The sequence below is a fragment of the Cimex lectularius genome, unplaced genomic scaffold (assembly GCF_000648675.2).
Source record: "Cimex lectularius strain Harlan isolate CLEC.00 unplaced genomic scaffold, Clec_2.1 scaffold202, whole genome shotgun sequence".
Classification (NCBI taxonomy): Eukaryota; Metazoa; Arthropoda; class Insecta; order Hemiptera; family Cimicidae; genus Cimex; species Cimex lectularius.
Window position 1 is genome coordinate 175,711 of NW_019392803.1, and position 27,795 is coordinate 203,505.

General features: G+C 34.4%; 2 protein-coding genes across 2 annotated transcripts in view; one reads left to right on the forward strand and one right to left on the reverse strand.

Annotated features, from left to right (window-relative positions):
• Positions 1-27,795, reverse strand: part of LOC106669366 (26S proteasome non-ATPase regulatory subunit 1) — a 438,166-nt gene that overhangs the window by 160,348 nt on the left and 250,023 nt on the right. The window lies entirely within an intron of this gene.
• Positions 1,015-17,017, forward strand: LOC106669368 (5-hydroxytryptamine receptor 2B-like). The gene is made up of 4 exons (XM_024228099.1): positions 1,015-1,413; positions 13,573-13,725; positions 13,783-14,055; positions 16,630-17,017. The coding sequence occupies exons 1-4, from the start codon at positions 1,151-1,153 to the stop codon at positions 16,826-16,828; spliced, it is 888 nt and encodes a 295-aa protein (XP_024083867.1). The 5' UTR covers positions 1,015-1,150; the 3' UTR covers positions 16,829-17,017.

Here is a 27,795-nt window from a genome sequence, read left to right on the forward strand (position 1 = left end):
TTTCGACCTCTATTCGGGTCATCTTCAGGGTCGGGATATATTACAAAACATATGTCGATTGGAAAAATACAATTTAAGACGTAAATGTAAATTCTGAACCAAACATTTCATACTCACATAAAGTTTAGTGCTATTCTTGTGGTGTAACATTGGTTTTGTGTGAAATTGTTTTAAACCGTGAATTTCATATAAAACGAGCAGAATACAAATTCACAGTTCCAAGACAATTTCACGCGAAGTATTTTTGTTAATTAATTGTCTGCATGCTATCAGCAGTTGCGTATTTTGTTTATAAGCCTTCTTAGACAATAATTGTAGGAGAAAGAGCTTTTAGTTTAAGCACTTAATACATCGATTAATTAATTAACGAAGTATATGCTTTGTTTAATGGGTTTCTGCTGTTGATTCTCCCAACGGTTGGAACGCAATCAACAATTAGTTATAGTTTAAAACGAAGTCGAAGCAGCAAAGACTTGGCGCGCTGTGTGAAAAGAGAAACTCTAAATCCGAGGGAATATGCACTATTAATAGTCCATTGTTTTTCTCATTGGACAACCCACAGAACCGTGCGGAATTTCATAAACGATTTGCCATGCCCGAAAAATGTTTGAAGGATGTTGCCCCAGTTATTCAAATGGGAGGAATTTCCAACGGCATTTTCCACATCCTAGCTAAAGCTGGGAAAGGTTTTAATTATTTATATCTTTTGAATAAAGGGATAGATTAAACCTTTAGTAAAGACTTTGTGAAGTAAGCCCTTTGTTAAATTTTACCTATTGAACGTGTTATAAAGAAATGATGTGGATGTTAACTAAAACAAGTCTTATATTAACCTACTTTGACAGGTTATTGGCCTCTAGGAGTGGTCTGGTGCAACATCTACGTGACGTGCGACGTCCTCGCCTGTTCGTCGAGCATAATGCACATGTGCTGCATCAGCCTGGGCCGATATTTGGGTATAAGGAACCCACTCAAGACACGTCAGTCTTATTCGACTAAACGCCTCGTCGGTTACAAAATAGCTCTTGTGTGGCTTTTGTCCATGCTCGTCTCCAGCTCGATAACAGTATTAGGTAAGACTAAATCAAGCCAGTCAGTTCAGAATTAGAGATAACATGTTGTCTCAGGGGTTCACGACGCGTCTAACATAATGCCCGAACCGCACCTGTGCGTCATAAACAACAGGACGTTTTGGATCTTCGGCTCACTAGTCGCCTTCTACATACCCATGGTCATCATGGTCGTCACATACGCTCTCACGGTCCAGCTTTTAAGAAAGAAGGCCAGGTTCGTCGCTGCGGCCGGGGAAGAGGAGCAGCGTCACTTCAGGCGCCTGGGAGGAAGGTTCAAACACAGAACGCCGCAAAACAACCTCTACAGGACATCGGGGAAAGGAGCAGAAAGGTACTTTCAGTGAGTGTACCATAATATTGCATGTATATACATTACATATAGGATTTTTTTTTACTATAAACAAAATTATTACTGTCATTAAAACAATACTTGACAGAAATTTCAATGACTAATAGACTAACATTCTTCTGTCTCTTCTTCCATAATCCTAGCCTGACTATCCTCGCTAGTTTGATCTATCAGTCTCGTTCAGACATTTCACAATCTTGGTGATTCACCATTACGTCATTTTGTCAATTATATCTTTTTTCTGGTTTTAAACATAATTTAAAAAGGGTTTTTTTCTGATCAGTTATTATGCTAAGTTGGAACCAAATAAATAATGGAAGGACATCAAAATTAAAGGTTCATCACCACGAAAACGTCAACAAATAGATTATTACTATATACTGTATTGTAGCCAAAGGCTAAACAAAGAAAAAAGGTTTAGCTGACCAATAGTTCTTTGATTTATTTTAAATATCTTTGTATTTTTCTATTGATTTTTATTTTTTTATCGAGTCCTTCCATCCTTCTAGGCCTTTATCGATCATTCTGCCTACTCTGGCTACAGTCACGTTTAGACATTTCATAACCTAGAGATTGACCAGTATGTCATTTTCTTAATTATATCCTTTTGTCTTGTTTTATGGAGTTAAAGGGTTAAAATGGGTATTGTATTTGAAAGAGTAAGTTTGATTTGTTAATGTCATTCCGGTCGGTTGTTTTGTTAAGCCAAGTCGAGGGTCATCAAAACTAAAGGTCCATAACCTCGCAGATCAAAACAAAAATATCACACTGTATTGTTCACTAACAACAATTGACCCAAAATTGAATGAATGAAAAAGTACTTTATTAGACAAACAAAACAGAGAGAAAAATTGAACATAACTAAAAAGCACATAACGGCAATGGTTATCAACCGTCTGCCGGAGTCGGACTATACAAGTGGGAAGTTTATGGGCCGACAAACAGTTGGCCAGCCATCTGCGCATTTTCCTTCTTTTTCTTTTTTTGCGCATATTTTGTTTTAAACTGCAGCCATTTGAGCGTCTCGATCTGGTTACTGACCCTCTGATTTCAGATATATACTACGTTGATATTCTAGAATGCTAGTCTCTCGTTTGTACCTCAGGTACAATACAGTATAGAAACAAAACATACAGGACGTATATATACATCTCCACAAACATAGATGTCTGGTCACATCCACTCCCCCAAAGTACTCGATATTCCTCGGGGCGGGGTTGTAAGCAACCCCTTCCTTTCACGCTAATAAATTACTTTTACTCTCCAGACGTCATACACTCACCCCAGAGTACTCGATATTCCTCGGGGTGGGGTTATAAGCAATCCCTTCCTTTCACGCTAATAAATTACTTTTACTCTCCAGACGTCATACACTCACCCCAGAGTACTCGATATTCCTCGCGGCGGGATTAAATCACCCCTTCCTTTCATGATAATAAATTACATTCATTCTAATAAATTAACATAAAGTCAAACACAGACACAACAGAACCACATAAAACTATATACATTTAAAAATCCCTATAGCCCTGAGGTACCTGAACAGAGATCTGTGCCCCCTGCCGTACCTCAAGACACGCACAGGTCCGATGATATGCCAAAATATTGTCTATATAATCAGACTATAAATTGTTAATAAACAAACAACACATTTTTTTCTCCAGGAATAAAAAAAGAGAGAAAAAAAACAACTATATAAGCACACTAAAATAACAACATATCTATGTATATTTACATACACTTAAAAACATATAAATAGTCAAGGTGTCTCTGATATACCAAGATTGTTTAGCAAATATCTTTGTATTTTTTAAATACAAATCTGAACAGTTAATTAAATAAAGTCGAAAGTTATGTTTTACTTTTCACTTGGTTGTAAACTGTTTATAGTTATAAAAGATTTTTGAATGGTCTTGCTTACAAAGAAATAATATTAATGAACTTTTCATCAGGGTGGTTTTCGAAGAATGCTTAATGCTTAATAAGTACAAAGTTAAATATAAATCCGTAAAAACATTTCTAATTCTGTTTGTTGGAAGAAGGAACTAAGATATAATACCTAAAACCTAAATCACTTATTAAACCAAAGGCGATTTAATTATTTACGTACACCGTCATCATGTACGGGTAATGTTTGAAATGACAGCCGTTAAACCTGAAAAGTACATCTGGGATTTGACCTCGTCAGATATGTATGTAGGATCAATTCGTTGGGGCTATTTTAAGGAAAGGTTGATTTCCTCAGAGGGTGTGAATAATTTAAAAGACATGAATAACCTACGAATGAGTTTTCGGGGGGGGGATGCATTTTTACCATGCTGCTTAAGCGGTGAAGTCCTTTTTGCCAGTCGTTAATTAACGCTCCGGGGCTAACAATTTGCTATTTAATACCCTTTATATAACTGGGTTCCGTATCAGGCCTTTTGCAATTCATATAGAAAAGGGATGACATTTAATCCCTGTTATGCCTATGTAAAACTTACAAGTTTGGCTGTTGAATTAAGTCAGAATCTTTGAACTGTTTAGCCTCGTGATGCCAATTGAGACCCCTCGGGGAGGAAGGGCGCCAGTTTCTGGGTTTCTTGACACTCTTTCAAAAGCCCAGAGGGAATCACGCTCGCCCGATTTTAACCCCTCTGTGAATACAATTACTTCTCAGACATCGGTTTCCTCCGTCCTATTTAAATAACCGATCGGGTTAAAATCGTTCTTTCGTCAGACCACCCTTTTGTCCTTCGGCCTAAGCGCTTTCGGGATGAATCGAATTAAACACTTCCACGGCTAAGTAACAAAAACCCTCCGGGAACCAGCGTCGTTTCATATAAATTTCGTACAAAAGGGAGACGCTTTCATGATGTCAAATAACGCCTAAGATCCCATCTACTCGAAAGATCCTTGAGATTACTTGTTGCACGGAGTTTTTCTTTGTTGTCAAATATTGAAACCGCTTTCATGAAATGACGATCCTCTCGAGAAATACCGTTTTCATAAAGACGTCTCATCAATCGAACAAAACGTTCACATTTCAAAAAAAAGATATGTTTAAAAACATAATATCAACAGAATTTTAAACGTTTTAAATAAGTAGTAACTATTTACTAAAGAACATTCAGGAATGAGGCTGATTAGATCGAAACCAGTCTTTTTATGGAGCTTCCGTGAATATATCTCCTTGTACGCCAGTAAAAAAGTTTTAATTAATGATTTCACAGATTTACAAATATAAGCATCAAAAATCAGTTGTAGGAGGATGGATATCAGTAGGATTTGGGCCAGTTGAGCAATATCTTTCATAAATGACTTGTCCATTGAAACCAATGGCTGAAAAGAGGTATCTGGGATTTGGAGATGAAGAATATTAAAACTGAAAATTTGTCATAAGATAAAATCAACTGAGGAGAATACTAGAGCCTATAGAAAAGGGTTCTAAGCAGTATTGATAAAATTGCTTTATTCAGTTTGAGTTGGAATAAAATATTGTTAATTTTGTCAGTTGGTTTATTTGTATATTCATCCTATATCATATCATTTTGAAAGATATCACCAAAGTAAAAGGCTTTGAACATTGATTTTCTGCAAAATTTACTTTGATTTTATGAATTTTCAGAAAGTCGATAGGCTTGAGATAACATTTTGTTCCAAGTATAATATAATTTGGTCTTATCGTCAATAAGGTTTATTTTACTACAACCAGTTCATTGAACCATCTTCTTAATATCCTTATTAATCAATCTAATACATTTTTTTGACTTTGAACATCCCATGTAGATTTGGAGGCACAGTGTATGTGGCTGCAAGACTTCAATTTGTGCGTTAACCCGGAGAGGTAAAGAAAGAAGAAAACGGGACCAAGGACGGAGCCCTGATGCACACTCCGCTTCATTGGCAACCATATTGAATATGGAATGGAAAGTATTTTCCAACGAAATGAAAAACTGAAATCTGTAATTTTGAAACCTAGTCAATAACATGGTCCCTAATAAAATTTTTAATTTATTATATATTAAATTTAAATATGTTAGTGGTCTAAAATTCTTAGTTGTATTCTCAGGTTCATCAATAGTGGGTACAGGTACAATTGTTCTTTGGCATATCAACTTTTTATTTAGCAATAATGGATACCCATTTTTCCTCAGTAAATGCTTTTTTTCCCATGGACTGTTGCTTAATCCGATTGTTTTATCCATCAGATTACACCCTATATTTGTCTTTATTTGGAAAGAACGTGCGGGTGAAAAATGTAGAACTCTATCTGTACATGTACCTTTCTGACACCAATTGGTTACAAATTGAATGTGCTGTCTAGTGATCAATAAATCTACAAATCATGTTTTATCCGAATGATCTGATTAATAAGTACTAAGGGCCAAAGGAGGGTTGTTACAAAAAGAAAATTTGGTTTCATAATTGAATTTACATTTGAACGTCGCTCGTTCTCACGTTCTCGCTACTCCTGGACAATTATTGACGAATGTTCAACAACTCGACCGGCAAACTTTCCGGCGTGTTTATACAAATTTAGATCGACCTGTTCGCCCCTGAGAAACGTAGATATCGGCCAAAAATAGATAGACAGATGGAGATATTCTACGGATTTCTTATTAACTAAAAATAATTAACTACATATATGGCTAGTTTCGTTTGTTATATTATCTATTTGAATATACATTTCCTGTTTTAATCGTGCTATTCTTTCTCAAATCAATGCTTGTACGTATTTTTTATGTGATTTCCCAACAGCAGTCATCAAATCAACCCCAGGGGTTTCGGAAAAAAGAGATTTTCGAGTACCTGTTGTTCGAATTCAGGGCCGAGATCTCATTGAAAATTTGTAAATAATCTCAAGACTACTTCTTCAACCTTTATTTAATTTTAATCCTCATTATTATTTGTTGTCCCTTATCATGTAAAATAGCGAAAAATATAGAATTAACTGTTTAACTTTTAAAATATAGTAGTGTTATAGCTAGCTAAATCGTGTTTATTTAGAAACCATTTTGAAATTGTTTTCATTACAGTCTGCCACACCCAACCTGTGGTTGAAAACTTCCACTGATATTATTTTTGTATATACTTTAAAAACGTACTTTGCTTACATAGTGAAAACCTAAACTCCTCAAATTCTAGGCTTGCCAACATTACGGCTGAAATAACTTAATTTCGAACTGTCTTGCTTCGCACATTGGACGTTCTTATTCGAAAAATTGTTTTATTTTAAAATTGGAGAATATAACCGAATGGAACTCTTTTACAACCTTGTCAGAGGCCTGGTTTGTTTGACTTTAGAAAACAAAGATGGACCGATGTTCAAGACAAAGTGAGAAGTGCTATGACTAAATGCTACTGTTTGTCGGCGAGGCAATGAGAAGTTGCGAACTTAATGCAATTCACGCACTTCGGAAAGTTTATTATATTTTATGACGGAATGCACTATCCTTGGCAAGGTGCGCTTTTCGCATTCAAGGTCTTTTCCACTAACAAGGGTACAAATACTTAAGTTTCTATTAAGAGAAAACAGTAGGCCCATTTAAGATATACCGTCGTGGTTGGAAGTATAGGTATAATTTGGTAAATAATTTAATTTCAAAATTAAAAAGAAAGAATATTTCGAAGTAAACTATTATATTCGCATATCTAACAAATTTATTCATTTGTACTGCAGGTTATATGCTGCAGCATGGAATTTTATTTTTTGATAAAACATTTTCAACCTCAAGATTTATGAAATAGTCCTCTTTTGGGTTAATTTACAATTGTCTATACTATAAAAACATCTTTTTTTATTCACATTGGTTTTATACATGTATTTCACTATGACTCATTTAAATATCTAAGGTACCAATCTTATCACCTCACCAATATTCGATTGATCATATATTAAAATATGGAATTGTCAACTACCTATACAGTAAATTAAGTAAAAAAAGATAAATTAATTCTGATGTTGTATACATGGCCATATAAAACTGTCAAAAGACATGTATAGGGAAAAGAGTTCCATCTTTAAAAAATAAATTATACCAACAACAAAGTAACAGACAAAAGAATGTTGATACAGGTCAGAACACATAAATATTAACGAACGTAATATAAATTTTTAAAATGTAAAATGATTTTTTTTAAATGAAACAAAATTAATTTGGTTAGAAAAGGCATACATAATGTTAATTTGCAAAACAAAACAAAAAAAAAGGGAGGAAAAATTTTATAGTAATATACATTACAATCGAATAAGGTTTTTAGTTGAGATGAAAAAAAAAGTTAATGGCACGAGCGGGATTCGAACCCAAGATCTTCGGCTAGATACGCCGCTGCTCTACCACTTGAGCTATTGTGACCTCGATCCACTCGGACATCAACTTCCTATCTCAACACCACCTTATTAGTTTTCCCTCCCCTAATTTAAAGTAATATATATAAAATGTAAAAATCTAAATAAAAGGTAGTGAGATCATAATTGATATAGACAGATAAATAAATAAAATGTTATCCATTAGTCCACTGGTATGTATATGTAATTTACTAATAAAATATATTTTACCATTAAAACCCAATATAAATTAAAAAAGATGAGAATTTCAATTCCATACTGCAGTATATGTACAATAACCTACAATACAGATATAAAGTTTTAAAATAAACGGCAAAAATTTTCAATTATTATCAAAAAATATATAATTTATTAAATCCATTAGATTTCGTGGTCCGATTAACCAAAATAACTTCTTTCAATTAATTAATCTTTTGTAAGGTATTAGTTGAAATAAAAAAGCTAATGTCACAAGCGGGATTCGAACCCACGACCTTCGGCTAAATACGACGCTTCTCAACCAGTTGAGCGTGATCTCGATCCACTCAGGCACCAATTTCCATCTCAACCCACCTTTTTGAATTTTACCTACTTTTTGCCATTTTTCAAATGTCGTGTAATCTATTCGATTCTCGGCGACAAATGAAATGTCCACCGAGAGCTTTAGCGAAGTACACTTCCTTTTGCTTATTAAATCGATTAGGTTTCGTGGTCTGATTGACCAAATAAGTTCTTTCAATTATATTTATGTAAGGTCGTGGTTGAGATAAAAATGCCAGTGTCACGAGCGGGATTCGAACCCACGGCCTTCGGCTAATTACGCCGCTGCTGTAACCACTTGACCTATCGTGACTTCGATCCAATCAGACACCAACTTACATCTCTACCCACCTTTCGAATTTCCCCTCATTTTTGCCATTTTTCAAATGTATATAATTTATTTAGTTTATATTATCTATTTATTTCATACTTTTTTGTGTGCAAATACCAATCCAATCCACAAATAAAATCCATTTTGAAAAGCACTTACAAATTTTTGTACTATCGCGTTATAACTTATTTGAAAAAAGAATGAGTATTCTATTCAAATTTTTTTCGGAGTAGTCGACGTATGCTATTTGGAATTAATGGCCCTCTAGTATAATTTAATTACAAATGATTAACAAAATAGCGTTATAGCCGTGATGAGCCCCTTCCCTCTTTTGCCATTTACACTGTGATGAATGGTTTTCCTTCCTAGTTCGATTTGTTTTGTGCGGCCGGCCCAAGAATCCATCGATCAAATCACTTTTGTGCCCAGAACTCTGCAAGTGATGTTATTATTAATTTATTAACCGATCTGTTGTGCGTTCAGAGGATTCATTAGACTGTATGGAAACGCCTTAATCCACGTCGACGGTGATACTATTCATAACGCGTCCTGGAAAAAGTATCCGGGATTTGTTTTACCCAGGGGTGGATTTCCCACAAACCGAACATGATATTATAACTGCTCACAATTGGTTATCGGTAAAGAAAAGTTAGCAAGTGTTGCTTCCCAAAGCCGGGAGGGAAAAGAGAAAAGGAGATCGTTTAGAAAGTCGTCAATTCGTCCCATTCTAAGATGATTAATTCTTCATTTAACTGCAGGTAGATTTATATTTTTAACTTTTTTTACAAACCAATAATTCAACTTAAAACTGAATTTCTCAATAGAAGAACTTTGTCATAAATCATATATAGTGAAAAACTAAAAGCTTAAAGCATTTACTTGCCAACCACGCCACATCTCAACAGCCAAACAAATAAAATATAACAAAAAATAAAAAGTATAATATTTAATAAATTTGTCCTCTCAAACTCAATCACACCAAAGGAATAATATGAAACAGCAGAAAATAATTTAAAACAAAATTCTCACTTTTTCATTACTTCATTATACTAACAAAACAAAATTAAATCCAGCTAATGTTTACGACAAAAATGAACGTATCACATATTAATTTTTTTTCTCCTCGAACCTCATTTTCCAAAAAGAAAAAAAGAAGAAGAAAATTAACGACCATTATAAAGGCCGCTTATTAGGAACATCCATTAAATTTATGTAACAAGCGTTTGACTTATTCCATAATTTTTACGGTAACAACGTGACATTAATTATCGTTACAAAAGACTTATTATACTTAACGAAGTAGCCTTTTTTTCCAGCCGCTAAAACTTCAAACTTGCAATATGTGGATTTTATAATTAATAAAACGCCTTCTATTAAAAATAAGCTTGTTCTTTCGAAAAAAAAGCAGGAATTTACATCAAGAATGCCGCCTTTTTGTACATATTTTCCTAACAAAAGAAATTTAATGAGCAAACCTTCCAAATTTACGTTGTATTCCCTATGAAACCATCAAAGAAAAAAAAAAGAATACAGTTGTATTAAATTGGAAAACAACACGAAATTTGGGGGGCGTCGGTGGCCGCAGCTGTTTAGGCGTTGGCACTGTGTTCATCACTGTAAGGTGAAGGACCCAGGTTCGAATCCAGCGGCCCTGCATTCTAACGCTACATACTTACAAATGAGCTTTTTTTTTCAAAAACACCGGCACCCCGAGGGTTTATATAGCCGATGCTGTTGCGAATCCTCGTAAAAACAAAATAATAATAAAATTCACTAATTTCGTGGTCCGCTTGACAAATTAATATATTATAATTAATTTAGGTTTTTAGTCGAGATAAAAAAGTCAATGGCACGAGCGGGATTCGAACCCACGATCTTCGGCTTGATACGCCGCTGCTCTACCACTTGAGCTATCGTGNACACACACACACACACACACACACACACACACACACACACACACACACACACACACACACACACACACCCCTAAAACCGGTCGATAGAAATCAATCAGTACTCCGTATTATTAATTATCGTCAGGTGGGTATTATCAGACTTCCCGTGACAAATTAATCTGGTTAATAGATTAAAGCTTCCAACTCGGAAACTCCATCTTTTCTTTCTTTTTCCTTTTTCTATCCTTCTCGAGGTGGACAGGGTTGGTCGTTTCTCATTACTTTCCGCCTTTGTCGCAGAGATATTTGAACCAAAAGGCAGGAAGGACTATTGGATTATCTAGTCTTTAGAGGTTATACGAGAAACCGAACTGAGGAACAGAAAATACTACATTGAAAAAATATATCAATCGTTAACAATTGCCATTTTATGAAAATTTTCTTAATAGAAACGGTTACAAACTATGTAAGCTTAATTACTTACATGTTTAAAAACCATTTTCGGGCAAATATGTATATTTTTTAAAAATAAAATGAAGGATTTCATTGTTAATAAAAAATGAAGGATACTTCTCAAGATATATAGATCAAGATATAATAGTATATCCGATATAGGTAATAACGACTCTAGCGAACCCATTCATTTTATTTCCGAAACAAGAGGAATCAAATAAATCGGCGATACGAGATAATAAAAGTATTATGCTACAGGGTGACATATGAAAAAAAAACCCACTTTATTCTTTCCCATCACGCAAAATTCTCCATACTACACCCGTAGTCGTAAAAAGGTCCGAAGCATAAAACCACCTCGCCAAGGTTGACAAATGTTTACACAGGACCCACGGGGAGAATCGTAGTTAGCATATTTTGGGTAAAAGACATTTTTAAATCGCTCTCTGGAAGGGACCCCCCCCCCTAATGAGTGAACATTAATAAAAATTTCGTCGGGGAAGCTAATGCCCGGCCAATTTATGACGGGCGAGTTGACCTGCCACAAATCATGGCATACATTTGCTCTTCTTCTAATCTTCTCCGGCTTTACGACCCACTAATGGAGAGGGTGTTTCAACGGATCGTTTATGCAATCGCAACAGATACCAAGATTTAAAAAAAAAATTAAATTTATTTAAATCAACCTGATAAAGTGAGGTTGTGATAATAAAAACAAAATAATGGCGTAGAACTGAACTGGAAATGAATTTTCCTAAACCCGTCTGTAATAACTCTCAATTACTTAAAAAAATGCAAAAAGGCAAGAAAAGTCGCACAATAAAAACAAATCTCAATCGATAAAACAAGAGATCGTCTGAATCAGACGACAAACACATCAGGCAAATTGGAAATGGCGTCTAGTCTCGGGAAGAACGGCGAAAAAAGGCACGCGTCAAATAATATAAATTAAACAACAATACACCCCTAATTGTCAAAATACAATTACGAAAACCTTTTGCTATAGCATTTTAGGCAAAGTAATATCACTCGATTAAGAAAACCTACCATAAATCAATAATTTAATTAAGTTAAAATATTTATTTTAATTTTTTTTTAATAGAAATTGTTGAACAGTAATGTTTAATAAATTCATTGATTTCGTAACCATCCAAGGATTTTCAGTGTAGGAACATATAAACGAACTGTCGATTCTAGTAGAAAAATAGAAAAAAAAATTTATCAACCGTATAACAATTGTCCAAAACTGGAAATAAGCCTACGAATTTGAAACACTAAAACATCCAGGAGACACAAGGAGAATGATTGTTAAAAAATAAGCTACTATTTATGTGCAATTTAGTTAGCTAAATTTGTTTACAATGTTTAAAATAGTGGAAAGGGACAAATTAATGCTTTTTAAGTAAAAATTTACACTTTTTAACTTCAAATTAACCATATATCACTTATAATTAACCCTCATTCGCTTTTAATTAACGCATGTTAAATTTAAATGAAAGTTTCTTAAGATATTAAAAAGCTTCAGGTATGAAATATAAGCATATAAAACAAATTCCTGTGCATTTTATCTTTTTTTGTTAAATACAAAATAACTACAAAATAAATAATAATTTGACTTTCATTTAAATGTAAAATAATTTAGTTTTTAAAAACCTACGAAAATTAATTTAAAAAAATTTCATTACAATTAAAAATTATATAAAATAAAATATAAAAATAAACACTATTTTTAAACATTTAAAGGGTAAATGGTTTTAATATTTAAAATTTAATGTCTTTTATTTACACAATAACAATAACACAACTTTTTTTTTAAATTTTATATGTAATTAAGTTTTATGCGTTTTCAAAAGACCTAATTATTTTAGCTTTAATTTAATTAGATTTCGAATCAATTATCATTGTATATGCATATATTTCATACCAGCTTCTAGGTTTTTTGATGAAAAAAAAAACACTAATTTGAAATTTGCATAAGTGCTAATTCTAAACTAAAAATGGTTAACGTGATATTGTAAAATGGTTAATTTTGAAATAGATAAGAGATTATTTGAAATTACAAAGGATTAATTTTACGTAAAACTGATATTTTAGGAATAATTAAAAAACTTTTTATTGATGTTGACGTGCACGGTATGTAAAGAATTAAAATTAAAAATAAAATGTTTTTCTAAAATTAAATTTTGAGTCGAGGAATTAATTATACAAATACCTATTCAATAGTGAAGACAACTATTGAACATCTCTTCCGAAAATTGTTTCGAAAAAAAATCAACCATGAAGGGTTGAAAATCTCCAACATCCAGTGAGCACAATACACGAGAGGAATCTGTATTCCCATCACCCAGCCATCCCATTCTTAGTAACTCACGTTCGTCAATCTCTTAAAAATGTGAGCGGCGTAACTCCTATATACTACAATGGAGTACGATAGAATCGATAGGTCTGTACTGATTGAAAAAACCCAGGACGACGTATATAATTCAAAAAGGCACAATGGCGTGGGGTCGGCGCAGGGATGAGACAGGAGAATAAAAGGGCCGGTTATAATTTTCCAGTTTTGACTAGAAAGCCCAGCTCATCTCAGGCTCAATTGGCTTGCTTTCTTATTCTCACAGGGTTGGGAACGAGCAGGGTTTCACGAACGGTCCGGAAGGGGTCGTCGACAGGTCCACGCAGACTCCGGAGAGCATAGCCAGAGAGACAAGAAACTGCAGGCTTAAAACGCTAAAACTTCAACTCAACGTCACTCCGCCGACTTTGAATTTAAGGTAATCAGTCAATCATAAACTTAAAATTGTCTTATGAAACAATCCACTGTTTTACAGGTTTTTAGCGAGTAGGTCCAAACGGCAGACGATGGCGGCCAACGTCGTGGCGACTGAACAGAAGGCTTCCAAAGTTCTCGGTGTAGTGTTCTTCACCTTCGTACTCTGCTGGGCGCCCTTCTTCATCCTCAACATTCTTTTCGCCATCTGCCCTTCGTGCAACGTGCCGACCCACGTAGTCGACATCTGCCTTTGGCTGGGTTACGTCTCGTCGACAATAAACCCAATTATTTATACGATATTCAACAGAACATTCAGAGCCGCGTTTATAAGGTAATTTAACGATCACAGATGTACACATGAATTGTTGAGCCATAAGAACTATGACAATAGTGATTACAATCGCAAAACTAAGTTTAGAGAAGTAAATTCTGCCCAGTATAGGATTTAATATTCCGACCAGTTCTAGACAAGGTAAATCCTCGAAAGACCAAAACTGTTTTATAGTGTATTGGCAAAGCCTTACGTATTTTACGATGAAGGAGATTGAAATCTAAATTCGCATTCAATTTTTAACAAATGGCTCTTCAAATACGATTCAATCCTGCAAAGATATACCAGAACAATGAAACACAAAACAGGGTTTACTAACAAAAAACCAATCTACAAATAATTGGACATTTTACAACAGCACTATTCAAACTAGGAAGTTATATTTTTTTCCTAACAATTTATTTCCCACTTTTGTGTGAGTTTGTGCAAACTTCACAATAACCAAGGAAAAATTCTTTTGGGCGGGTTGAAAGTAATTTTTCCTTTGTGAAAATAAAACAGCGCAGTCGGAGCCAATTTCCCGTTTAAACCGAGAACCGTTATTGCCGACGGTCGTACGAGATTATACGTCAAAAAATATTAGGTTTTTATAAGTTATAAAATTATCGATTTCAACCGCTATTGGAAAAAATATCTGTTCTAAATGAAAACCCAATTTCGAATATTTGTTCGTATGAAAACAACCTAGATATTTCTGAGACTTGGAAGTTTAAAAACAACTAAGGGCTTTTAAATAGAGAATTCTATGCAGATTTGGCGTCTGGAAGGGATAGCTCAATCTCCCACATAATTGAGAGGGCCCGATAAAACTTACTTTCTAAAAATGACGAACTTTCAAATTAAAAAAGAAAAACTGACCACCACATGTTCTTACATTCAACGATATGATTGTTTAAATCAGCTGTACAGCCACATAGCAAGTGAGTACTGACTTCTACTGATTTGAATCAGATGGAAATTGATATAATTGAAGATTTGAACATTAAAATAAATTAATAAATTTAGACCCAATGGGTACAGACAATTTCATTGACCTGAGAACATGAGGGTTCTCCCTTAATTAACTTTCTTGTAATACTCGTAAACTTAACTAACTTGGCAAAATTATAGAATTGTTGCGCGCGTCTATCGTTAAAATTCTTATCTTAATCTAGACGTTTTTAGTTGGTCCTAGTTAACCAAAATAATTATTTAAATTGATTTATATAAATAATAGCTGGGATGAAAAATTAGTACGGACGTCACGACAGTGGTTAGGCCAGCAGGGTATTGAGCCCAAGGTCGTGGGTTCGAGTCCCTCTCGTGACACTAATTTTTCATCTCAACCACTCTGTTCATTAAAGTTAAAATTATGTTGTCAGGATAAATTCGAGAGGCCTAAGCCTGCTTATTTGTTCGTAGGAAAATTATGTAAACATCTAGCCAACCGATGCTCAAAATTTAATAAAAATTAGCACTATCCTTAAAGATGTAAATAGTGATGTACTACCTAGCTTTGCCAAAACTGGATTTCGCTTCCTTTGCCAGAAGTTTTAAAACTTTTAAAACAATTATACTGGTGAAAAAATTTGCAAAATTATTTAATTATTGTACCTTCATCTAACGTCAAAATTGTGATATCAAAACCAATCGGATGGCATCTTGAACTTCTACTGTTAGATTATCAAATTTCCTTAATTTTCCTTTAATATACCAGGAATTGAACAAAAATTTGGTGAAATTTGACAAATTATTGATCGATTACAATTTATTTGTACTACTGAATTTCACATATCGAAAATGTTAAATGTTGTACTACCAAGGCAGGCGACTAACTTTTCTCAGCATATTTCCTTTAATGAACTGATTGGACACACTAGGCATACCTATTGAGCAATACAAACCAAATCAAATATGGAACTTTTAAAATGTCTGGACAGGACATATCAAAATGGGATTGTATGACTTGGAGAGAACATCAAAAATCAATGTAGCGAACTAACGATCAATCAATTTTATAAAATATATATATACCAAATAAACATTAGTGTTCTGATATATGTAAAAAGTAATGTATTTCCTGCCATACTACGTACTTTACATTACTAGTTTCAAATTATTACCAATATTCTCAACTATTACCGTCAGACTATATTTGCCATACTAGCGGTTCGCACACCGACATAGTTTTTTGACTCTTCGTACACGAAACCCAACGAGTAGGTGTTATGTGCCCCTTTAATCCTCTGTATGATTTTTACTTAATTTAGTCAATGGTTAAAAGATAAGAAAGTCAGCTTCTGTACAACTTGCGCAACCAACGGTTAGGGTTATTCAGACCGTGTCAGATGTAAATCATCATCATCACAATTGAAATTTGTTCTTGATGAGCACAGTAATAATGTATCCCGGAGGAATTTGTCCCACATGATATTCAATGGAAGAAATTACTTAGCTCACGTTCTGTCTACTTATTCAATAAGGCTTCAAAAATTGAATGTACTATGAAAAATATGCATCATTTCTTGTCAGGTCTGATTATTATCATTAAAACATGAAAATTCTTAAAATAATTTCATATCTATTTTTTCGCAGGCTTCTGATGTGCAAGTGTGGCAGGTGGACCAGGCCAGCCAGGTACAGGTCTGTGAACGAAGCCCGAGGAGGAGGATCCGCCTTTCCTCTGGCCCTGTCGATCCAGGGTACACCGGTCTTGACGCCAGCATCCGCCAGTTCGTACCTGAGGACGCCATCAGCGTTCCCTGATTCCTTCACCGTCGGAGAAGGTCCATGACAGGACACGCAATTCAATTAAAAGACTAAAAAAAAATTCTGTGTCTCAGTGGCCCGGGCTTAGTGAGCGTCGCCCTTTTCAAAACAAATCCGTGTGCCGTCTTCATTCTAGTCATAGCGAGTGAATTATTAGAGCTGTAGCGATCTCTTTATAAAGACAATCTTCATAATGTAATTAAACGAAATAAAGTATTTAATATAAATTTAGCTCCCTATCCGTGATCCCCGATCCCTTCCAAGAACATGCGTTTAACTTTCAACTCGGGGAAGTTTCCGAGACTAACAATAAGTTAGGAACATTGACTAAGTTGGCACCTTTGCCCAGACCTCATATTACTTGCAACGATTCTATTTCTGATTTAAAATTGTTTATTTCATAGATCAGACTTAAAGTCTATCTATTATAACGAAATGGTTCAGCTTCATTTTCTGTTCAAAGTATATTAAAAAATATTAAAATTAACAAAACCAACCCTCCAAAGCACCGAGGGTGGAATGGTAAACTCATTATTATTTATTAATTAGTAATTAAACTACTAAGAAAAAACTGGACAGGGGCGTCATTGCCTTGACCATTTAGAATGGGAAAATTTGGCTACCTGTGAATACACTTGCATTTGGAACGCAATGAAAAAAATTGAATTAAAAAAAATATTGAATTGAAATGAAAAAAAATTAAAATGGTGTTTTATGTACGATGATTGATTTGCAAAGGTGTATTTAAAAAATAAGTTACATTGGTGTTTCTTTGTTCCATTTATTAAAAATTATCATCTCTTTATATTTTATGAATTAATCCATTCAATGCAAATTCCATTGCTGGTTCTTTTAAATAAATTATATTCTATGATTTATACTTTCTAACCTATCATAAAAAACATTTAGGTGGCCAACCCGGTTTCATTTGGTCAAATCAATTTTTTTGACTTACATCTCCTGCTAAATATATAACGTATTCATACAATTTTAAAGCTTTTGGTCCATAATATTAACAATTTCAAAAAGAATTTGAGAAATCACCAATTGATATGGTCTAAAGAGCATTCCTCCAAAAACTGTACTTGAAATTTTCAAAAATGTATTTACAGAACTTTCAGTGGTCGTATTATTAATATGTTTATACCGAAGTGTAAAGGAATGAGAGAGGTTTAATAATATTTAATAATTAATTACGTAAGGGTGAATGGCGATAAGTGTCGAAAAATTCAGGTGTTTCTACTTATTATACGCAACAAAAAACTTCTCATTGGACCCCTGTCCGAATCTAAACGGTAGAGAAGTTATTTCAGGTTTTGGGGTTTTTTTCGACTTAGGTTCACTAAATTGTTTATAAACTTCAAAATTACTGTCTGTACAAAATCTGGTTTCTGCCACCTAAAAGAACGTTAAATTCACTGGAAGAAAACTTATTTACATTGCAGAATTGATGGAAAAGTACTGCACAAAAAAATTCAGAAAAAAATGTTGAAATTACCAATTTTTGGAAAATGTTGGATTGGTAACTTTTAATAATACAGCTTGGTGTTTCATAATGGAGAGTTTGAGATACCCCCTGTCGGAAAGGATTTTACCCTTACCATTTTACGAAGGTGCAAAGTTTGGAACGACATGACCAACAGCAGCGATTTGATTTTTACTACTTCTTTGCTGGTGGTCACGTCGTTCCAGAAACGCAATCCGAAAAGGTGGGTATACCGCTGGAAGCTAATTGGAATGGGAAACTTTTGAAGGAATTTGCACAGCTCCATGGTTTGTAGTTATTAACAGTTACCAATCCAAAATTTTCAAAAAATTCCACATTTCAATATTTTTTCTGGATTTTTCGTGCAGTACTTTTCCATCGATTCTACAATGTAAATAAATTTTTAAATTTCTTACAGCAAATTTGACGTTCTTTCAGATAGCAGAACCCCGAATTTTTTCCAGACAGTAATTTTGAAGTTTATAAACAATTTAGTGGACCTAAGTCGAAAAAAACCAAAATCTGAAATTACTTCTTTACCGTTGAGATTTGGACAGGGGTTTATAGGATGTTTTTTTATTGCATATGGTCAGTAGAAAAAGTCCTTAAATTTTTTACCCCTATCGCCAGTCACCCTGTATAAACATATATATTTATTTTGTATTCATTATTTTTCGTGGTCCGCTTGACCAATTAATATCGTTCAATTAATTAAGGCTTTAAGTTGAGATAAAAAAGGCAGTGTGACGAGCGGGATTCGAACCCACGACCTACGGATTGATAAGCCGCTAGATATACTCTACCTCTTGGGGTATCGTGACTTCGATCCACTCGGGCACTAACGTTAGAATGAACGTGCATAGCAAGCCGAAGGTCGTGGGTCCGCTCATGACAGTGACTTTTTTATCTCAACTTAAAGACTTTATTTTGTATACTTTTTATATGGTAAACTCATAATGACCGTAAGTTTAAAATATAAGTACTATGCTGTTCTGTCTTGAACTCTTTAGGGAGAGATTTGACTTACTTTTTATTTACCAAGCTTCTGTTTATTTCAAGAACAATTATTTTCTCATTTTGTAAAGAGTATGGATTTTAGTTAGTAATTTTATAAAAATATGTGTACGTTATGAAAAACTAGTGAAAACAAACTGACCCTTTATTAATTACCGACCGTCAAACCAGATTATATTTGTCACATTTGTCCGGGTACACAATATCATCGTTAGATATCAAAGATAGATCAAGTTAATAGTACTGAAGAATGCAAGACGTAGACTTCTCCCATAATGGAAATAATCAATGTTAATAGGTATATCTAAATGTTATGAAAAGCTAGTGAAAACAAACGGACCCATTATAAATCAAGAGCACCAGACATTTCATTTAAAGATGTTTATCTCTGTTCTGTTAAGTAACGTCTTTAGTCAAGAAAACTTTAATCATAATTTATTTTTAGGGAAGTAATTTCGAAAAAACGTTTATACTGTCGCCCGTCCTCACTAGGCCGGAAAATCGATTATTATTATTACGTTATCATGCAATCGGGATAACAAAAGGTTCTCCGGATTTAACGCAATTCCGTCTACGAGGGCCGACTTAATTAACAAGGATATGGAAAGACAATTAACTTCGAGAGGGCAGAATTTTAACAGATTCGCAAGCAGGGTCGGGTTTAGCGATCGGGCCCAGCTTGGGGACTTCATCGAGCGCAACACCGCTTCCGACTTCTCTTAATAAACTCGCGCACTTCTTCGGCTAGTGTTAATTACTCGAGTTTAAAGTTGGTGACATGTGTTGGCGAGGGCGCAGTTTACTGTCGGATTAATCCAACCTTATCCAATAACATTACACGAGGGGCCGACTTCCTCAAAGTTCAAACAGCCATAAAACAACGACGAGACGGTACAAATTCGGGTTAACTATGAAGTAATTTATCGTAATGGCACAATTTCGATTGTAACGTCTATGAAACCGAATGTAAAAAAAACATTATTATTGAGGAATAATTTACAGCAGCAAAAACGTAAATTTATCTTTATCCCGCTCTGATAAAATCCCCATAACTAAGAATTGGTGTTTCGAACGAAAAACAATAACAATTAATATGTGAATAAATACATTAATGCTTATATAGTTTATATCCTTCGTTATTAATTTTTCAGAGATAAATCTCTAGACAGAAAGTCTAGTAAGTACTCACTATAACATTCCAAATTTATTATCATTTTATCTGTACTTAAATCATTTATTAACCATAATTTCAGAAGAATAATACTGATTAACGGATTGACGACATGATTCAAACAATATTTATACGCATTTACGACGATAAAATTACTTTAAAATAAATCAATAAACTCTCATTCAAGTTCAATATTTAATGCATTCGTTGAAAGAGCAGATTGATAAAACATGAGTTGGGTCGGATTCGTATTTACTTTTAAAAATCTGTTCAAATATAGCGGGTGCTACAGAAAGGCTGCTGTTTTCAAGCAATTGAACCCATTTTGGTGTAGTGAACCCTGTAATTCAATCTCTTTCCTGTGTACAAATGGATTTTTAAGTTATGGACAATTTCACACAACCAGCTTCAACTTTTTTCCCTTGAATGTTTATGTAATAAAAAGAAGGTTTAGTGGCGGATAAAGAATTTCGGTTCAAATTAGTTCCTTATCGATAGACAAATGTGAGTTTCGGGTTATAATGAGGGAGAACGCAGTCAGAGTCATTAGGAAAGTACACTTCGGTCTTTCAAGCAGAAATACATGCCTTCAATGCTTGTGCCCTGGAAAATCTTAAAAGAGGTTACACTGGCAAAAAACCTCGTACGATCTGATAGCTAAGCAGCCATTTAAAGCATTAGCATGAAAAGAATTACACCAAAATCAGTCAGTGAATGCATCCCAAATCTACAAACCTGGGGAAACACAACAACCTGAAGATATCTTGGGTGCCAGGACACAAAGGAATTTTGGGTAACGACAAAGCAGACAGTCTGGCCAGAGGAGGATCTGCAAGACCATACATAGGCCCAGAACCTATACTTGGGATAACAAAAACAAATATCATGTTGAACCGGCACACGGGCACTACTGGGTCTATCTTCATTCGCGGGTATTTTGTTTGAGTTATTCAAACGCGTTTCGGCATTACGCCATCTTCAGTGAAAAACTGTCTGTCATTTAGTCTGAGTGGGGTTTATAAAGTATTGCGTCCGTCGCTTGTCGCTGGGGGCGTTGCGTTAGGGGGCGTGGTCTCCGTGCTCGTTGGTCGGTCTTGGTGGCGGTTATTTCCATTGACAGTTATTATTTGTGCGTTGTTGGTTTTTTGTTTTTTCCTGGTGTTGGTTGCGATGTTTTGTTCTTCTGAACGTTTTCGAATTTTGTTATGGAGTGTTTTTAGTGGTGTGAAGGTGGTGTGTGATTGTGAGTTTGTTTGTGCGTTTATAAGTTTTCCGTCTTTAAGTGTTATTTGTTTGTATATCTCGAGGTTCTCCAGTATGTCAGTTTGCGTCCTTTCTGTGCGTTGTGTATTAATGTCATGCTTGTTTCTATTGTGTTTGGTTCGTGGTTGTAGTGTATTAAGTGTGTGGCGTAATTTGATTTTCCGTCATTGTCTCTGAAGGATCTAAAATATCTAAACCCCACTCAGACTAAATGACAGACAGTTTTTCACTGAAGATGGCGTAATGCCGAAACGCGTTTGAATAACTCAAACAAAAAACCCGCGAGTGAAGACCGACCCAGTATTGCCCATGTGCCGGTTCAACATGAGTTCGCCAACTCGCAGACCAAACCGCATCATCTACTACAAAAACAAATATGGAATCCTCCATCGCAGAATGGATCCAAATAAAACGGAAGGAGAAGTGGATAAATTCTAGCGGTGCTAGACATAGTAAACTTATGATGAAACAATCCTCACCAAGACTGGCAAAATCACTGCTGCAACTGGAGAGTGCTATACTGAGAAGGGTGATAGGACTTCTAAAGGTCACTGGCATCTGAGAAAACATCTACACAACATGGATATATACAACGATGATCCCATTTGCAGATTATGTAATGAGGAGGAGGAAACAGCCATCCATATCATCATGGAATGCGAAGCAACAGCTCAATGGAGACTTAACCTATCGTAGGGAAAAAACTTAGGGAATCAAATTGCAGCAGCGACAGTCAATGACCTGATACTTTTAAGAAGGATTGAGTCTACTGCACTGAACTAAGGAACTAGGAAGGTACAACAAGCCAGAAGGCTGCAGTGCCTGGGGAGCGCAAACCCCGCTTCCTAGAATCCTTTTTGCCATACCATACCATGAGGGAGAACATGTTCCACGTATCACGATACCGCGATGATTCTTATGTTGAGTTCAATTCAACTGAAAAGCGACGATATGTTTGCCCCAGCGCAAAAAGACTTAAAAGATTCATTTCGTAAAAGAAAAAATATCGTTTCTTCGTGTCGAAGGTGAATGTATTTGTAATTTGAAATTAAAATTCGTTGATGCTTGATTCAATAATGATCAGATCACAAGTCCTAGACCTTTATGAAAAAATGAACATCGATGGGACAATCTTCAATCAATGAAATGCCTCACACAGACCTGGCTTTATCTAAAATCTGATACTCTGATAGTGCTTATTAAACGGTACAGCGATCCAACGAACCTTTAGAGACATGATCGACTATGATAACCAGGCCGTGGCTTACTAAGCAGATTAAGCAATACTATGCTCAACAAGATGTACCTCGAAAGGTTGAATAACAGAAAGACAAAGAAAATTTCTATTATATATATCNTATTTCAAGCGAGGTTAAATTGGTTTCGAATCTTTTCAGAAAATAAAAACCTAAACAAACTGTAATTTTGCAAGTAGAATTACTTATTTTTTAAGTTCCGACCAATTCTTTCATCCAATTATAAAAAATCCAAAAAATAAACAAGTTTAAACCCCTACTATGTTTTGAACTGTGTATTTTTAATTTTTTTGTAATAAAAACACACACATTGATAAAATCGTAATGTAGTATTAGCTCAACTGGTTTTGTTTTTGTGCAATCCACTGAAAGATCATGGTTTTTATGAACTAATATTGAGAATTGGAAAGTACAAGACAACCTAAACGTTTTTACTGTAATACTACAGACTTCTCCAACATTTAACTACCAGATCTGTTTTTATATTGAAGGTCTATACAAAATTTAAAATATACCTTTAATACTAAATCACTCGAAGTTCTAGAACAGACTGATTTTTCATCTCGCTTGTCAGACTCTTTTCCGCGTTGGAATCTTTTAAGTTTTGAATAATTTTGCAGTCTAGCGGGTTTTTTTTCTTTCAAAAGTTTCTTTTCGAAAAAGGAGGGGAGTGGAGCGTACACGTGTCCAGCATGTAAATGACGTGGAATGCGACAGCACCCCTCCAGGGATGGGACGTTAAATTACACGCGATTTTTCACATGCATAAGGCCAATAATCTTCGCTCGAGGGAGGCCTTTATTCATCTTGTAACGAACCGAATTAAAGCGCGTCCTGCCTAATATGTTTCAAACCTTTCTTTACACACCCAATTTCCCGACGGTTTTTATGTTTTTTTCGTGTTCCGCATTAGAAGAAAAAAAAAGAAGAGAAACTCTGAAATATCGAGAAGAAATTGTTTTTAAAGAGTCAGAGGACGATATTATTCAAACTTCTTTAGTATTAACGACTTGTTTACTTGTCATCAATCTAGTCATTACCGGATATGGACTACTTTCGCCTACAGTCGAAAATGGAGTGATCAATATTGATCAAACCTTCATCTAGGTCTGTCAAACCTAAAACATATTTTTCAGACAATAATAATACAGATTGTTTAAAAAGTGATGTTTTTTTATTGGGTTATTATACAGGTTTATTTATAAGGTTTACTTTAGTAACATAAATCTTTCTAATGCGCTTAAAAATAACACAATAAAAATGATACATAATGGAAAATATAAAGAAGGTGAAGAACGAATAATCACAATCCATCCATGATTTTAAAGCATTCATCAATCGCACACGAAATAATAATAAATATAATAACATTACACAGCAATATGAATATGCACGTGGGTTATTAGTTTAATGTTTAAAAACATTATTCAAACAAAATTGAATATTGAAATGTTGGCAATAGAACCACCCCGTGCCATTTACTAATGAGAGGAGGCTACGGACTTGAGACCCCCGGTTTTAATGAAACTGTTTCGGTGATGCTAGATAGAAAATGATTTTAAATAATTGAAATACTTTATTAAAATGTGTCCTTGTTTTAGTCGGCCGTTGGATAATCAATTGCTAATTTTAATCTTATGTTGAAGTGAGAGACTCCAGAAGAAAAGTCCCAATGCTTCGTTCAAAACTTTTATTGACAAAGTTTCGGACGTCTCACGTCCTTTATCAGGTACATAATCTACATTAACAGTGATTTTTTTTTTATTAGGCGTTGCAAAAAGAGCAAGTAATGATGCTATGACCCCCACACTTGAACTAGCCACCCCTGCCGACCAGTTGCCTCAGCAGCCACTGGATCCGGAGAAAAAAATTTTCTCATTCCCATACACTCCTGGTCTCACCCAAAAAATAAAGAAAGCGTTTGAAAAAACCAAGCCGGACAACTCACCCAAATGGAGATTGGGGTTGCAGCCGACTCGCTACATGGGAGACTCGGTTTTCACAAAAACAAAGGACAAAGACCCAATGTTGGAACAGTCCAATATAATATAAAGCGTCCCATGTGAGTGTGGGGTTGAGTACGTGGGTAAGACCAAACAAAAGTTAAAAAACAGATGGGCTCAACACAAAAGGGATTTGAGGAATCTAAATGGGGAAGCTACAGCCCTTCGTAGGCATGCAGTGGACAATGATCACCGATTCAATTTTGATGATGGAAAAATAGTTTGCCATGTTAAAGGCCACAACAAACTGAATTTGAGGGAGTCTGTACAAATTAATATGAACACCAAGGCCTGTAATTTCAACACCGACGAACAACTGGTGGGTAGATGCTATCAGAACATCTTAATAGAGATTGGCCAAACAAAAACCCTGCGCACAATACACCAGGGCTACCTAGGGACAGACAACTAAGTCACCTCATGGATAACATAGCATTGACCTCCCAAAATATCTAAAAAGAAAAACATTAAATGTCTATTGGTCTAGGACGCCGGAAAGGGTGTTACTGACACAAAAAACAATGAAACAATGGTAAATTACTGATACATTCGACTCATGTTCAAAATGCAGTTTTATATAATAATTTTAAATAATCAATGTTATTTTTGAGATTTTATGCTATTTATTTTTTTAACTTCAATTTTTAAGGCTTTCAAATTTTTTAAAATAAATTTTATTCATTGTTATTGCAGATTATGTACCTGATGAAGGACGTGAGACGTCCGAAACTTTATCAATAAATGTTTTGAACGAAGCATTGAGGCTTTTTTTTCTGGGGCCGCTCACCTCAACATAAGTTTAAAATTAGCAACTTTATTAAGAATTTAACGCCTTGGTTAACCGTGTATTTCAAGATTATTACGTATCAGCCGATTTGCTTTTATCTTGTTCGTGAAATTAATATGCAGGATGGTATTAAATTGTGATCAGATACATAAAAATTTTCAAAAAAGAAAAAAGTTCTTGCAATAAAGTAGGTCGAGAAAAGTTCATTTTGAAAATACAATTCGGATTGGTTGGAAGCACCCTTTAAAGACCTCAAACACGAATTTTAACACGATGAAAAAGACATTGTTAAGCTGGATTATTTCTTTATTATTACTATTTCTTTACATTGATTCATTTTCTACAATTGGAAATCCATACCTTCTTTGAATTTTATAAAGTATTAAAATCTGAACTTATAAAAAATGATTATCTTAAAAATGTTCTTCCCAAGTTTTGTTCTCTACAGAAAGAGGTATATTAAGTAATTTACATGTGTATTTTCTGTCTTTTTGGGTCGTATTTCAGTCATTAATTATTATATTTTTGGGTCGTATTTCAGTCATTAATTATTATATATATCATTTGATTTGCTATTTAGTTAATAATAGGTTAATCGTGTTGTTAAAACAAAAAGACGCAGCCGTTGAAATACGCCTTCAATTCTCATTCAATTCAAGCACTGTTTAAAGGCCTTAAAAATGATTTTTTTGGTAAATAAATGGTAGAATTTTTGAGCTGAATTAACCATAGGCATTTTTTTAATGTATTTATTTTTAATAATTTTTCTCCCTTAATTCTTAAAAATCAATAAATCCTCTTGAGTTTTCACCAATGTAATATTAGTAATACTTTAATCCATATTTTTTAATGGGCATAATTAACCACATTAATTATTCCAATTAATTATTCTTTTCATCTAAGATTTTGGTTGAGATGAAATATATAGAGGGATTCGAACCCACGACGCCGCTGCTCTAACCATTGTTATCGAGACGTCGATCCCCTCGGAACCAACTTCACATCTAGCCATAGCCGAAGGTGCGTTCGAATCCCACTCGTGACACTAATTTTTCAACTCAACCAAACACCTTAGATGAAAAGAATAATTAATTGAAATAATTAATAATACGGCTGGAATACTGGATTGTTCTTGAAACTAATGTCAAAAATGGTGATTAATGATCGTTAATCGATAATTATTCAGAAATCGTGAGATGCGGTCCGGTGTGATGTAGGATTAGAAAAACATTTTCTTTGTCGTGCCAACGTTTCGATCTTTATTGAGATCATCTTCAGGGCTCAAAGAGCTTGACTTCTGTGCAATTGTGGCCCTCTCAACAAGACACACAAGAATGGCACAATTACACAAAAGAGAAACACTTTGAGCCCTGAAGATGATCTCAATAAAGATCGAAACGTTGGCACGATAAAGAAAATGTTTTTCTGAAACCTACATCACACCAGACACATGCATCTCACGATTTCTAAATAAATAAAGCAAAATGGTCAAGTAGCATTTAGAACTCGCCATCAGCATTATACATTTCTTACTTCTAAGCTTAATAAAATTAACGTATAACATTTAACAAGTTTTTAAAAGGACTGATAGGACTATTATATTGCAGAAGAAATTTTAAAGTGCAAAACTTGACGTTTATGAAAATAGTTTTACAATAGTTAAAATATATGTTTATCACGTCAAATTAACCGCTTTTAACTTGAAATTAATCTTTATAATATCAAATAATTTTTTATAACAACATTAATCCTTTTTCATTCCAAAATTAACTCTTTTTAAGTTAAAATAACAATTTTTTAAAGCATTAAAAAAGTAGATTAATTTTCATTTGGACTTCTAAAAGCTCAATTATTCCGTATTTACTTTATTTTCAAATGCTTGAATTTTATTTTACATGCCTACATTCCACACCACCTAGTAGGTTTTTAATGAATTAAAGAACGCTTAATTTGAAATTAAAAATGGCTAATTTGAAATTAAAAATGGCTAATTTGAAACTAAAACAGATTAA

What these genes read in the sequence shown, in the direction of transcription:
- LOC106669368 (XM_024228099.1), top strand. Translation starts at nt 1,151, where the DNA reads ATGCCCGAACCGCACCTGTGCGTCATAAACAACAGGACGTTTTGGATC. An exon ending in CCGCCGACTTTGAATTTAAG is followed by an intron (nt 13,726 to 13,782) that starts GTAATCAGTCAA and finishes ACTGTTTTACAG; the next exon opens with GTTTTTAGCGAGTAGGTCCA. An exon ending in TTCAGAGCCGCGTTTATAAG is followed by an intron (nt 14,056 to 16,629) that starts GTAATTTAACGA and finishes ATTTTTTCGCAG; the next exon opens with GCTTCTGATGTGCAAGTGTG.